Source organism: Ochlerotatus camptorhynchus, unplaced genomic scaffold, assembly GCF_037179485.1.
Source record: "Ochlerotatus camptorhynchus isolate MF236.1 unplaced genomic scaffold, CSIRO-AGI_Acam_v1.1 ptg000071l, whole genome shotgun sequence".
Lineage (NCBI taxonomy): Eukaryota > Metazoa > Arthropoda > Insecta > Diptera > Culicidae > Ochlerotatus > Ochlerotatus camptorhynchus.
Window position 1 is genome coordinate 1,026,008 of NW_027040561.1, and position 15,406 is coordinate 1,041,413.

General features: G+C 39.2%; 1 protein-coding gene across 4 annotated transcripts in view; it reads right to left on the reverse strand.

The window, feature by feature from the left end:
- The window catches only part of zip (myosin heavy chain 10), a 169,214-nt gene that overhangs the window by 130,463 nt on the left and 23,345 nt on the right, over positions 1-15,406 (reverse strand). For all 4 annotated transcript variants that reach the window (XM_065217273.1, XM_065217274.1, XM_065217272.1 and 1 more), the window contains one exon: positions 2,402-2,617. In XM_065217273.1, coding sequence (XP_065073345.1) covers positions 2,402-2,617 — 216 coding nt within the window. The remainder of the gene's footprint in view (positions 1-2,401; positions 2,618-15,406) is intronic.

Here is a 15,406-nt window from a genome sequence, read left to right on the forward strand (position 1 = left end):
CCTAATCCCAGCAAGCCGGTAGTTTTCCAATTCCAAACCGAAAAACTTGTCATGGTGGATCAAGTAGAGGATTGAAACTCGGATCGATGCCTAGTGGAAATAACTTTTGCTTGTGAACGAGGAATCGAAATATTGTTTATTTTGCCTGTTGTAAGCAATCAATTATAAGGAATTGGGAGTTTCTACCACCATTGAGCTGCTGAAAATTCAAGGAGAAAGATCCGGTACAAGAACATGAAACCACCGGATAGTAATCCTCCAAGAGCGTAGCCAGGATTCGAGCTAGGGAGGGGTGAAAAAAAAAATACTATGGAAAATTTGGCCGAATGCCATTTCACCACACACCGACCCCTTGCAGAGAATGACAACAACAGTGTCGGATTGGCCAGTGACATTCAAATGGTCAGCGAGTACTGTGCCAAGTTGCCGAGTGTCACAACTTAAACTCCCCCACTGTGGCCAGGTGCCAAAGCCGAGCGGAACGGGCAGGCATTTTACTAATGCACTATACGAATGCCCATAAATACATCACAATAGGGCTTAGGAAAAGTGGAAGATAATTCTGAGATAGAAAATTAATGATCGAGGAAGGTCCCGCTATCATTGTGAATGGCATCATTGCCATAGTTTTCAGACGGAGCGGCTCGAAAGCTTTGGTGACGAACTTGCTATTGCAATTTTTCAGTGTACCACATGGCAACACTACTGCTGGATTGTACCACATGGCAACACTAAATGTATTAGAATATATTGGTTTTATCTCTTTCACTCTACTCAAAACTGAAATGCATTAAAAAATGACAAAATGATACACTCTTTGCTCACTGTCAAACGTCATTGCACACAAAATCAACTTTGTAGCCTATCTGGTGGATGATGGCACAAGCACAAGCTGGAGTTTTACTCGTTGTCAGCATAAAGCAAAGAAAGAAACGTTTCACTTTATACAACAATCATAACAAAACCAATAATTGACAGCTATTAATTTGTACCTATGTGTGTAAATGCAATCGTCATACACGGGTTCCACTTTTGCTCAGAAGAGGCGTTGCCGTTACAGTCTCCTGATTTTTGGCAGAGTTGCCAGTCTTCTTGATTTGTAGTCTTCGGTTAAATATAATAGCATGCTTTTTTTTTAAATCGGTGCATAAACTCAAGTCAATATTGAATCCCGAGCAAGGCCGGGCACACTCAGCTAGTAAATTATAAAACTGACTTCAGTAAACAACAGTGGTCACTAGCTTTGGAATGCTGATATTTCCAAAGCTAGTGACCACTGAACCATAAAATGCCACCAAATACATGTCATGTTCTTTATTCATCATCAAACTGTTAACACATAGAACCACACTACCGTTCATACTGGCGACAACGCTCTGATGAGACAACGCAACCCCACCCCAAGCTCCTCCCCTGATCGTATCATTCTACAATGTACCCCTCTAACCTTGGGTAAGCCGTGAGTAAGTAGTTGCCTCGTAACGCGGGTAGATTACCTTATCGTGGTACGTTACGGGATGTAAGATCTACCACCGATTCCTAGTCCTAGTCTAGGGGAACAGGATTTGTTCAGTAATCAAAGGAACACATCTTAGTCCTTGTGAATTTTTATGCCTTGTTGATAGTGACAAGACTCGGATTTGTTCACCGAGGATTATTTTGAAACAAGTATTAAATGAGTTAGTTAGTCTTCATCAATGTGATTCCTAATCTTCTATTCGTTGTTCCCTAGTGTTCGTTGTTCCCTAGTGTGAAGTGGTTAAGACTAGGGTTCTGATGCATGGTCATTACCGGTGTCATTGTTTAATTTTGTTGCTAAGGAATCCAATTTTGACTGACAAAGGGGCGTGCCTTTGAAGGGTGTTTCAACACTCCGAAGGGTATAAAGAGCGGTACCTTTCAATTAGAGTCGGATCCTTGCGATAAATGCAAGAATGATAACTGTAACAAAAATCGAATACTTCATCATTTCTCACTAGTGATGGAGTAATACGACATGCACTAAACTAAGGACACGGGATATACTACAAAAGATCAAATTACTGGTCGCAGTGGTGTTAGGTCTCGAACAGAGGAAACTCCAACTAGACATACATAGAATTAAGTGAATTTTGAATTTTTACAAACGATGCACAATGAATTATCGGCTCCGTAAAGCTAACGCGATTGAGCCTTCCAAATAAACTAACTACATAAAAAACTGTTAACCCATTTCAATACAGTTGTCCTACAATCCGATGCGATGTCTTAACATGTTTCGCTGTTTTTGCATTCGATACTCTGCCCACATTGTAGGATTTCCCGCAGGACGAACGGTAGTAGATTACATTTTGTTCAAGCTTCCTCATGTTATTATTTTTGAAATATTGTCCCGCATAGGTAAATAGAATATGGTACTTACATAAATCAGACCGGAGTAGTATCGATCCTTGATGTTGTGCAGCACGGACGCCTCGTTCAGACAGGTGAGCTCGGCCATATCCTCGACCTTGTCGAATTTGGGCGGGTTCATCTTCTGGATGTCGTCCTTGAGCACAAGGACGCGCTTGCCGGTTTCGGCCAGCTCCACCTCGACTTCATCGCCACGTTCGCCTTTGATGCTGGCCGCGACGAATCCCTGGATAAAAGAAGAAACAAACAAACAAAAAAAACTCGTCAGATCAGAAGGTTCCATCCGGATCTTCGACTCGCGTTGCCGTCGTCGTGTGACCTTTCACGCGCGCGCACGCTCATTTCGAGAGGTCATCATCATCATCATCATCAACAGCAACAACAACATTGTAGATGGTATTGGAATTCCGACCTACATTACTCGGACACGGTGCGTTCGAAAAAGGGAGATGCAGATTAAATCCACAATAAGAGACGACCAAATATTGCCGCGAACATCTTCCCCAGAAACAACAGCACAACAACGGGGACAGGTGACGACGATGCCGACGACGACGACGACGACGCCGACGAGGGGCACATACAAGGCACAACGAAAAAAAAAAGAAACGAGATTCCACAAGGCCTTCTCTCACTGACAATCTGTTGCACGCCGCCGAGAGCTCACGAGATTGCCCTGTATGGAAGTATTTAGTTACTCTGACGTTTTGATTCCATGTCCGTCCTTCCCTCGATGTGTCTCGACAACGACGGCGTCGTAAGCCAAGACACGGGGCGCCGCCGCTGTCAGCTTACACTTTTTCCTTTTATAGTACTGTGCAGTATGATAGCATTGGTTCGTAACGAAATATTTCATGTGAAATTTCATGACAAATTTTGAAGATTTTATGACCACTTCAAACTCAATAAACACACAACGCTAGCCAACGATTTCAAACCAAATAAGGCAATCTACATTAACCAACCAAAGTCACCCCATCAGACGGTCCTAGCGAAGTTGCGGCCTGTTTCCAAGTTCCACCAAACCAAGTTTGATGTTAATTTCACGGTAGTCTTTTGACTTGCCCGTTGAGCGCGTCGCCGTCGTTGTCGTCGTTGTTGAGGTGAGATGCCAGTGGACGTGGCACATCCACGAACCACTCGAATGGAAGAAGAAAAAAAAACACAACAGTAAAACGAGGAGTACGCGGAGGAGGAGAAGGAGCAGGAATAGAGGCCAGACGGATCTCGGTGGATCAACAGCACAGGGAGAAAGAACATCTGCTCGCGGTTAGGTGTGTTTTCGCGCTTTACGACCTAGATGCCGCAACGGAGCCACACCAAACGACCTTGAGCTTCGGAGAAAAATGCGTTTTTGACGATCTGTGCCTAGTTCCGCGAGCGGTTATCACGCAAGGCTCGAGGTTAGAGTGTTTTCCTCCTTCCATGCTGCATGGAGAGGAGCTGCCTGCGAACTGCAAAGCACTCTCATAAGTTGTTTGGAGGTGCGCACAGTCAGCATAACCGAAATTCGTGCGGGATGAGTCACGACGACGATGATGGTTGGATTGCCAAAAAAAAAAAAAAAATCGCAGTTGGAAGGAATGACGAAATATTTGGAAATAAGCGTTTGCGAATTTGGTATGTTTTGGAGATCGGAATTCAACGCTGTAGGCAATTTACACGTTTGTGATTAAACCATTTAGTAATGCATATATTACTGTGACTTATCGTAAAAGTGATTATTAATCATTTCTTCCATGCATGTAAATTTTGTATTTCTCCGTCGAAGCTGTTCGCATAAATTAAGATTCAATGGTTCTCATTGATAGTCGCAACATATGATCGTGTCAAATGATATTTCTCTTAATCTGCTATTGATTGACACACGAAAATTTTCCTTTGTACGGATACCTCAAATCTGTATTGTGAATTATTAAGTCCATTGTGACGAGCAAATCCCGGAATGTTGGAAATTATCCCGGTTGTGCTATATATTTAAATAAAACATAAAACCGAATACGATTGAGCCAAAGGATCACTAGGATAAACTGAGACAGCAGAATTTTTCCTAGATCTTGAACTTAGTTATGCGTTCAATGTTTTCAAAGTTTGGATTTTTGGAAATTTGGTTCAAAGCTCTGTACACGATTTTATTTGATTATTCTCAAGCACTCCCTTTAAAAATCATTTCCCTTTACAGTGTTTTTTTTCAGATATGTATGTGAGATTCTATCTAGGAATCCCTTGAAAATTTCTTCATAAAAGTCCAGAAATTGTCTGCAGATAACTCCGTAAAATTCATGAAACTCGTCCTTAGATTTTCTTTTAATTTTTTTCACTGGAGTGGACTGGAGCTTCTTTATTTTTTTTTTCAATTCGCTTGAATTCCTCAGAATTCCAGGGCTGTTACAAGATTTTCTAAATTTGATCCGCGAAATCCGCGATTTCTCAAAAGAAATCCGAGACTTCAAATACTAATCCTCGACAAAAAAAAACCTGCTTTTATTGCCTAAAAACACCATTTGTATACTACATGGCATTTCAAGCTTATTGCTTATAGCATATTAGATTTCTGCCTGATCTCAGCTCTGTGTTCTTTGAAGTACTTTCACATTTTAATTGAGAGCTTTCTCTGCCTGTACCATCGTATGCCCAAGGAAGTAGATACCGGACGGAAATTGAACTCAGTTGCCTCCAGAATGGACTTGCTTTGTAGTTGCGCCTTTACCGACTGAGCTAAAGGAGTATCGTTTGTAATGCAAATTTTCTTGAAAATTAACCTTTGCGTCTCTGACGTATTTTGCTGCCCTAAATGTTGTAGTAAATTTGGCTCTAGTTTTCTCAATTTTAGACCGATTCAAACCAAACACCCTGCACACAATTGAGAAATTACCAGAGTTTCATAAGCCACACTTATTGGTAACGTCGCAGTTCTGTATTTACACGGATATTCCTTGGGGTATGTCCAATGGTGAGAAATTTTCATTATAGGGGAAATGAATGTAATGTCGGCCTAAATGTCCCTAATATGGGCCCATACATAAACATAAATTCAGCAATCGACTAAATTTTCAATAGCGACCAAAAATATCCTTTATTACCATCCCAATGACGCGTTCATCTAGATAAAATTGATAAATAGCAGATTTTAGCGATGGGCCCAATTTTAGATCCATAGGCCAACATTAGAGCCATTTCCCCTGTATATATTTTTTTTTTAATATGAACCTTTTCGTTGTCATATCATAACCGAGTCGTATATATGTGACTTTGTGGATCATGCACGACTTATTACTATGTATACCGGAAATTATAGGTTTTCCAAACCGTCCAGGACATCAGTTGATTTGTTCTACTAGATCAACCAAGACTGCAATAATGTCTGTAGTTTCGAAAAATGTCCAATCAGATTCAAAGTGTCTATGTGGATCATGTATGATCTATTTCCGAGTAATCCAGATGTTCAAGGTTCTTCAAATCGTCCTGGAGTTCAGATAATTTGATCTACTACACACTTAGAAAAAATAATGTAAATTTAGGTGCTCTGAGACTGACATATACGAGCGTCAATTTCGACATAAAATTGACTCATAATAGATGCGAAATTCAGTTCAATCGAACGTACTTTCGAGCTTTTCAGTCTCGAAGCACTTAATTTTACATGATATGTTTATTTACGTCTCATCCTTTATGTCAAAGATGGATTCTGTCACGTTTAAGATTAGGTATTTCTAAGTGTGTAGATCAACCGAGATTGCGACAATGTCTTTAGTATCGAAATATTTCCAGAGAGATGCACAGTGTCTATGTGGATCATGCATGAACTATTGCATTGTATACCAGATGTTTTAAGTTTTCCAAATCGTTCTGAAGTTCAGATGATTAGTTCTACTAGATCAATCATGACTGGGAGTATCGAAATATGTCCAAACAGATTCATAGTGTCGATATGGATAAAGTTTAATTATTTCCACGTATACCAGATGATCTAGGTTCTCTAAATCGTCCTGCTGTTCAGATGATTTGTTTTACTAGATCAACAAAGACTGGGATAATATATGTAGTATCGAAATATCGATATGGAAATTCTAGAACATTTGGCATACACGAAAATAGGTTGGCATGATCCACATAGACACTGCAAATTTGTTTGGACATATTTCGATACTAAAGATATTGAATTAGTCTTGGGTGATCTAGTAGAAAAATAATCTGATCTCCAGAATGATTTCAGAACCTATAACATATTGTATACGTAGCAATAGGTCGGGCACGATCCACATAGACACTGTTTGGACATATTTCGATACTGCAGACATTATTGCAGTCTTGGTTGATATAGTAGAACAAATCAACTGAACTCCAGGACGATTTGGAGAACCTAGAATATCCGGTATACATGGCAATTACTCGCATATATATGATTCGTTTATGATTTGACAACGACAAATGCTAAAAAAAACATGAAAATGTCTCACATCTCTTATGTTGGACCTCTTACTTGGGATTCTCCATAAAATTATCTAAAAACTTTTTTACGAAATGCAGAGCTGTTACAAGATCTTCAAAATGTAATCCGCGAAATTCACGATTTGTTAAAAGAAATCGGCGACTTCAAATACTAATCTGCGACAGATAAAAAAAAACTTATTGCTTAAAAATACCATTTGTATTACTACTACATGGCATTTCAAGCTTATTGCTTTAACATATTAGCTGTTTTCTTGATCTAAACTTAGTGTTTTGAAGCGTATTTCAAAAGAGTTTTGAGGAAATTTTTAAGGTAGTTCCAACGAAAATTCCAAGAGAATTGAATTTTGAATTCCGAGGATAATGCTAGCAACAAATTTTAGGAAAATTTCTATGGAATTCTGAGGAGCATTCGAAGGATATTCGGATGATAATTTTTAGAAAATTTAAAAGAGATTCCCAAGCAAATCATGAGGAGCATTTCAAAGAATTAATGGGAATTCTGAGCAGAACTGGAAAGAAATTCCTATGGTAATTTCAGGAGAATACTAAGTACATACTGAGGAGAACTTCAAGTGATTTTTCAGGGAATTAGTAGAATTATTAACAATATGAGGAGCATTGACGCCGGCGCCAGTGATGTAGTGGTAAGCGTGACTGCGTTCTAACACCCCAATGGGTCTGGGTTCAATCCCAGCCGAGGTCGGTGGGATTTTTTCTGAGGCATAAAAATCTCTGGTCACGTCTTCTTACGGAAGGGAAGTAAAGCCGTTGGTCCCGACCCATGTGTGTTGAATGGGTGCGATATCCTATGCAGGTGTGGAAGCTGCCTTCCTGCACATTCGATTGCCGTCAATGGATGGCAATCGATGTCCGTCGGTGATTGGCACTAGATTGCGGAGCAGAGACCGACGTTAAATAAAGGAAAGAAGAATGAGGAGCATTGCAGAGTGAGAATTCAGAGAGTGTTCTGCAGAAGATTTTAAAGCGTATTGTGGAGGAAATTATAAAAGAATGTTACATACGACCCTATCAAAAAGATCTCTAGAATTCAATTTTTCCACAATTGGACACAGAGCCACTGAGGCTTAGATATTTAAAGATTTCATGCTTCGAAAATTATATGATCCTATATTTAGAAAAATCGTCATGGTTTAAGGTGTTTAATTTAAAATTAAATATTACGCACATTGAGGGGAGATTAGTCTGCCGGTAATAGCAAGTCAGTCCTATCTGCATTTTTATCAATTTTGAGTTAGCATCATTATTTAGTTTATCTTTCTATGTTTTTTGATAAGTGCTTTTGAAAAAAGGTGGTTTGTACAAGAAAAATGAAACACAATACCAAGTCAAATTGTCTCACAGCGAAAAGTAGCCGCAAGTCAGTCCCATTAGAAAAACAATATGTTAGAAATGTTAGACAACACATCGCATCATGAGATTTGTGTCAAGACAGATTTTTTCCTCTTCCCCAAGGGTAACTGGAACATGTCCGGACGTGGCCAATATAGTTCTTACGATACTCAGTTTTACCGTTAATGGATAGGGCTTTTGATCTTAGTTCGTCCTACCAAGCACAATCCGCGTTTTACCTCTCTTTGAACAAAAAAAGGAATGTTTGTGTCAATGATTACTTCAAAATTTATTCTCTATTCCATACGTACCGTTGGATTTGATAAAGAGTCACAAATTGTTGAGATATTGTTTAAAATCGAATACTGCTTCTTAATTCTAAATTCGTCCTACGAGTTTTAATTCCGTCCAAACGCATTGAAACGCCATTAGATTTTCTTCGTCCTACGGATAAATGTAGAAAAAGGGGATTCGCTAGGAGCGCTTCTTTTGTTTTGTGAACAATGAGCGTAAATATTCATTCAATGCGCTCTTATAGATTTTTGTTGTAGCTAATGAACTAACGCATTGAAGAAAAAACCTATTATTGATTTGTGTACAGTGGAAACATTGATATTATTGATCTTTTCTGATCGATAGAACGGACGAAGTAGCGCTCTACCTTATAGCTTTGAATTCTCATGTGATTTGATCCATCGCTTGATGGATTTTGATTTTAAAAGGATTTACCACTTCCCCGGGGATACCCGGAACATGTCCGGGTGTGGCCAACATGGTGCTGGTCACCCATCATGACTCTTATTGATCTTATTTTTGAATCCTCATGTGAATTGATTTATCGCATGGTGGGTTTGGCACGTTTATGAAAAGCTCTGATCTGATGAAGACCCATACTGACCGGAATATGTTCCGGCCATTGCTCTGGAACCAGCGGAGCAAATCCAGAAACATTCAATAACGTTCTATGGGACCATGGTATCTGTCTACTGTTCAATACTGTGCTAAACTAATGCAGCATCGTCATGGAATTGTGACTGACTTGCGGTTATTTTTCTCATTCACGATAAAGGTAATCGCAAGTCAGTCCCACTCAGATTTTGGCTATGAAATAAAAATTTCATGATATTTTTTTCTCAATATTTTTGGCTAAACATAGATGCATTCTATCACATTGTACGTTTATTTTTTAATTTATCCCTCCAAAATAAGTTTCAAAACAGAAAACTTGAAAAATTTTTGAACGCCGTTTTCTCATTTCCAGATTTTTACAGATGGGACTGACTTGCGATTATGGGCAGTTAGGGATAATATTAGGGAAAGTGAAAAATTTCAAGTTTCGAAAGTTCGACATTTGTGCGATATACATTAAAATTAAGCATAAATAAAGAGAGAGAAGGATTAGTAATTTCCATTTCATTCCACTACCTTATTTGCTTATCCTTGACAGATACGCGTATTTCGTCTACAATGTGCAGACTTCTTCATTGTCTTGTACTAATACTAATGAGTAATAGTACAACTCACTGAAGAAGACTGCACATTGTAGACGAAATACGCGTATCTGTTAAGGATAAGCAAATAAGGTAGTGGAATTAAATGGATATTACTCATCCTTCTCTCTTTCTTTATACATGTATTCCACTAAGACGCCCATATTCATCAGGATTAAGCATAAAACCGAAAGCCGAAAGTATCACTAAGTTAAATGGGTCATTACTAAGACAGCAACATTTTTCCTGGATCGAATGTGTTCGCATTCATCAAAGTTTGTCTATAATTTAACTCTCAAACATTTAATTAATTTTGAATCTTTTTCCAGCGTTTATTTCAACATTCTTCTAAACTAAGATTGAGGTTCTTTCTGAGAGTCCCCAGTCTAGAAATTTTCTGCAGATCTTTTGAATTATCATGGATCTTCTCTAAATTCTTCTGCGATTTTGCTTAGAACCTTCTTTAAAATTATCTAGAAATTTGTTTCGTGAAGCCCTTGGAATTATTATTGGAATTTTCTTTAAATTACTATAAGAATTTCTTTAGAATTGTGCGCTCAAAATTCGATTTACTTGGTATTTTTCACGGATCCTGGGATATTCTTCACAATTGATTAAGAATTTTGCACAGAGCTATTTAAAAATATTACTATGAACTCATACAAAAGACATGGAGTTAAAAGTAAAATCAATAAAAGTTCTTTCCAAAACTCCCTTTGTTTTTCTCTAAAAAAAACCTTGGTGTTTTCTTAAAAAAAACCTCCATTCTAAAATCTTCTCAAAATTCATTCAGAAAAAAATCTAGTCTCCAGGGGGCGACCCCGGCGTAGTGGTTAACATCCATACCTCTCACGCCAAAGTCACGAGTTCAAATCTCACCCCCGGACAAGTCACGAAGGACCCAAGAGTGTTAAACTGACTATAATGAAAAAAAAAAAAAAAAAAAAAAAAATCTAGTCTAGTTCAAAAATCTTTAAAGGTTCAAAAACTAAATAAATTTTTTTTAAGTAAATGGAGTTTTTTTTCGAGAGTCGATCACGTGACTCTCTGTGCAAATAGAATGAAGATTCACGTCATTCCCGAATTTTCCCGGTTTTCCGGGATCCTTTGATATTTCATGAGATCTTTGACTTAAGGATTTTTTTCTTCTTTATTATTAATCATTTTATCCAATTGGTCAAACTACAACTTTCAATGGTTTTGCTTGTACATTTTGTATCTTAAAACTGATCACCATGTCTTGAAATCGTTCGTGGAAATAATGTTGTTGTTTCGCCAAAAATAATATAGGGGAATTTACGTATTCTCGGCAACCTAAGCAGCGACCTTCTTTCTATAGCCTTTTTCTCTAAGGAACGCACACATATGCAGTATTGGTTTGTTAACAATCTTTTGCTGCCAGCTGCTCTAATAATTTCAGTCAAAAGAATTGTCAAAAACTGTTTTGAAACGCTTTTACAAAGCTCCAATCTTCTCTAGTGAGAGCGAGTATTGTCGGCAACCAGTTTTTCTTCGGCAACCGTTCCATTTGAACTGCATGTAAATCTGCTGTTCTATTATCGGCAACTCAAAATCAGCTACAATTTGTAGTGCGTGTGTTGCATTTCAAGAAAACCTTGCTAGATTGCTTTTTCTAAGTGGTAAAAATATAGTCAAATTTATGCTGAAAGCATAAAGAATCGTTTGCATGCATTCAGCGAAGTGTTTTCGTAAGAAAATCCAGTGAAAATAGTGTTTCAATTTGTGTTGCCGAAAATAGTCTGTCATGCCGAAGCCGTCATTTCCCCTACATAATTAATATTGACGGCAAGATATGTGATGGTTTTGAGTAAGTTTTCTGAAACTTACTGATTTGTTCCAAGCCTGCAAAATGCGTGTCACAGCTATCCTGTCTCGATGTCGTGAAAAGATCGTAGCAACACCACGAATTTTGTAGATGTCAATTGCAATATCAAGAACAACATGTGAAAAGGGCATACAAGCTTTTTGTAAACAAACCTTTTCATGCTCTTTTCTTGCTGCCCATATGACACTCACCAAAACCATCAACATCACTCGGTAGGGGAAACTGTCTCCTTCCCGGTGATGTTGTTGGTTTGCATGGGCGACCTTTGGTAGGCGAGAAAAGGGCTTATACAGGTTGGTTTACAAAAAGCTTGTTTGCCCTTTTCACATGTGGCTCTTGATATTACATTTAAATTAAATCTTGCATTTGCAGATTTCAATCCCAATATAAAATAGTTGAAGATGCTAATTTCAAATAACAGACTGTAGTGGTAATTTTTATACGATAGATGGAGTAGATGAAAGCATAGAGTTGATAGTTCCGTTAGAGTACGGCAGTGTGAAGATTGTATATAGATATTAGACAAGCGAGCTAGGACAACTTTTAAGGAAGGTACAAATCGGTTTTTTCATCTCTCTTTACCAAACTCCCCCTTTGGAGAGGGATGGTGAGAGGTGTCCCCCCCCCCCGCCACCACTGGCAAAAAGAGATGAAAACCGACCCGCTCATGTACCAACTGTGTGTTTGAAACAGTTCTACCGATTTTTTACCGCACTTCAGTTGTTATTTGAAGGAAGGCATCCAGTCGTAGGTTTGGAAATTGCAACTATTGTTTACCCCTACCACGATATGTGCTCCTGTCATCGTCGACTTGACGATCGTATAAAAATTACCACTACAGTCTGTAATTTGAAATTAGCATCTTCAACTATGTAAATCGTTGTCTTCACGTAGAAGTAATACTAAAAACATATAGCCAATATAAAAGCTTAAAGTGTAACCATCTTAATCATTCCGTACTGGTATTCTTACTTCAAAATATGTTGCTATATTAGTAATGGAAAACTGAATAAAACTGGATGAATTCTCAAAAAACTGGATGATTTCAAACTTTAACTGCGTCCAAAAAAACTGGGAGATTCCAGTTTAAACTGGAATGTTGGCATCACTGTTCTGTACATCATAATACAGGATAAAAAAAATCATGATAATTTCACCTAAAAATTATCATAAACAACTCGCGCTATTAAAGTAAATTCCGCAATTTTCGCGACATCATTTAATGTTTCCGTAATTTTCACGACTGAAAATTTAAATGCGCTACAAATCGCAAAATCGGCGCTTGTTGTAACATCCCTGAAATGCCGATGGAATTATCCTCGGAATTCCCATGGTATTTTTCCTACTTTGTCGAAGATTTCAAATCGATTGAACTTCTTTGCAAAACATCGAACACAAAAGCTTGAAAACTCCTGCTTTATTGAAATGACTAATACAGGACCACTCGTAGAACCAATATTAGGAACAAACTTGAAATCAAAAGCATGCTTGGACTCAGAAACAAAATTACTAAACGAGGGGCATGGATTTAATTGACCGGGAACTGCTCATTCGCTCTACTGTACCAAGAGAGCAACCTCCTTTTGCTTTCAGATCAGCGCAAATCCAGACCGTTCTAATTCCAATTAATTATCCGTCATTAATCACAGTCGTGATCTTCGTGAGAAATTTCCATACCAGGGAGAGCTCTTGGGATGAAACTTGTTCAACTCAAGAAGCATGACACATCATACAACTTCAACCGCTCGGTAACCCATTCCGTTTACACCGCACCGGTGACGTCATGTTCTTTACTCTAGGCCGGATCGAGTCAATATTTGAGTTTTTATTTGCGAAGACTGCCTAATTCGCTACGCTTTTCGTGCCGATACAACGCGTACATCAACTTATCGGTTTTTCCCCTTATGTGTATGGAGCAGCTTTCTTGGAGAAAGAGAACTACTTGCCGGTTTTGCGACTTCGTGCCCCGTAGTACACATAACAGCTATAGCAGGCACGTGTTGACTTTGGTGGATTACTCAGTTTCAAGGGTTGCGAGGGTACTCGAGTCATCATGGCAACTGGCCGAACTCGAAAGTGACTACTCGAGAGCCGAATGATGGTGATGAATAGATAAATCCGTGCACCGCTTGAGCTGGCTTTTGCGAACGGTCTGTGCTGTGGCTTTCGTGCATTTCACCGTGTTTGTCAGCAGCATGCTGATTCAGATGTTTTGTGAAGTATGCGGGAAGGGGACCGAACAAAAAATGGAAAACAATAACACGAAAACATAGGAAGAAGAGACGTGCCAAAATCAGCGGAAAATTGCGCGTCAGCAAACAGAATATGAGTAACGTGTTTATTAAACGTTGCGGCCAAATTCGAATGCAGCGCATCATCAAGGGGTAAGAACATGGACAATCATCTGTTCGGGAGGGTCACATAGCGAGTGTCAACCACCCACCACCGACCGTGGACCGCTGTCAAAAATCAAATGCAAACCAATACAAACTAACCTAGGTCAACGTTCGGAACTCCACGAGAACAGATTGCTTCCGGCATTTTCTATGCTGAAGACATATACCGGCGATAAAATGCTTTATAGTAGAGTGCCCGGCCGGCAAGTGAGAGTACATACTACACAACTATAACGACCGAGAGCAAGAGAGTAAGATTGCACATGTGCAGCAGCAGCATCCGGTGGTACCCTGATGTTCGTTCCGAGGAATGCAGATGACGATGATGGCACTAACACTAACACTAACCCGGTCGTCGGTCGATGCCGGTCCCAAACCAGACACCAGCTCATGATTTTATAATAATAACAATACTAGGTATATGGGAAGTCAATAACATCATCCCTAGACAAGTTAAATTTTCAATTTGGACGTTCAATCATGCAAGGATGTGCGATTTGTCCGTACGAGTGATCTCAACAAAGTTCATCATTCCTTGAAAAAATGTTATTTCATGAATGATTTCGAGAAGAAAAAAGTTTTGTCGTACCTAAATTTATTAGATTTAGCAGCACTGCTGGTGAGCGAGCATATACCGATTCAAAGTTCAAAATTGTTCATCGATCCACAGCATAGCTCATCAATCAATTTTCGGAACTTCACTTTGTTGTTATTTGTGTGATTGGTCAGTGAATCAATTTTATCGCAAAATACTTCGAGGATGATATCTTTTCCTGGGAAGCAGATATTTCGTTATTTGAAAGTAATTTTGTTTGCGTTTCATGGATAACAACGAGGCAGCGTGTGTTTCGGGTGATATCTTATCGAATGCGCGTCGGAAAAGAAGCATGTTGGAAAACGGTAAAGATACCGGGGTATGTATACAAGGCGATAAGAGGTGACATGACGCTTCGTAGCCGGGTGGCTAGGCAATTTTCATTCAGTGAATCCGCATGATCAGATCGTTCCTACGTGTGGAACGGTCTGCTGACAGAAGATAATGATTCACTGACTGAATTTGGGATGAGCAAGTTGGATTTCGATCTTTAGGTTTAGGTCAACATTGACTAAGCCTGTATGATTTATAACTTTAGTAGAAAGTCGAAAGGTTCGATATCTTCGCAACTCGATGACGTCAGACGGCGGGATCAAGAGCCACGTTAGTGCAACAGGGCTACAAAATAGTAAATGGACAATATGGAAGGAGCGTGATACCTAGCCAATGTCCTCACAAGTCCCCTGCCTAAGCGGCGCCGGTGGTGGATCGAACCAGAGAACCAGGATTTTTCGGCTTCACGCAAAGTATATGGGAATGACGTTTGTGTCATAGATGTGGATTAACTCTCACCCCAGCAGGCCTGGGTTCAATTCCAGTCGGCGCCGCCGGGATGCTCTGAGACATAACATCTCTGATCACGCCTTCCTTCGGAAGGGAAGTA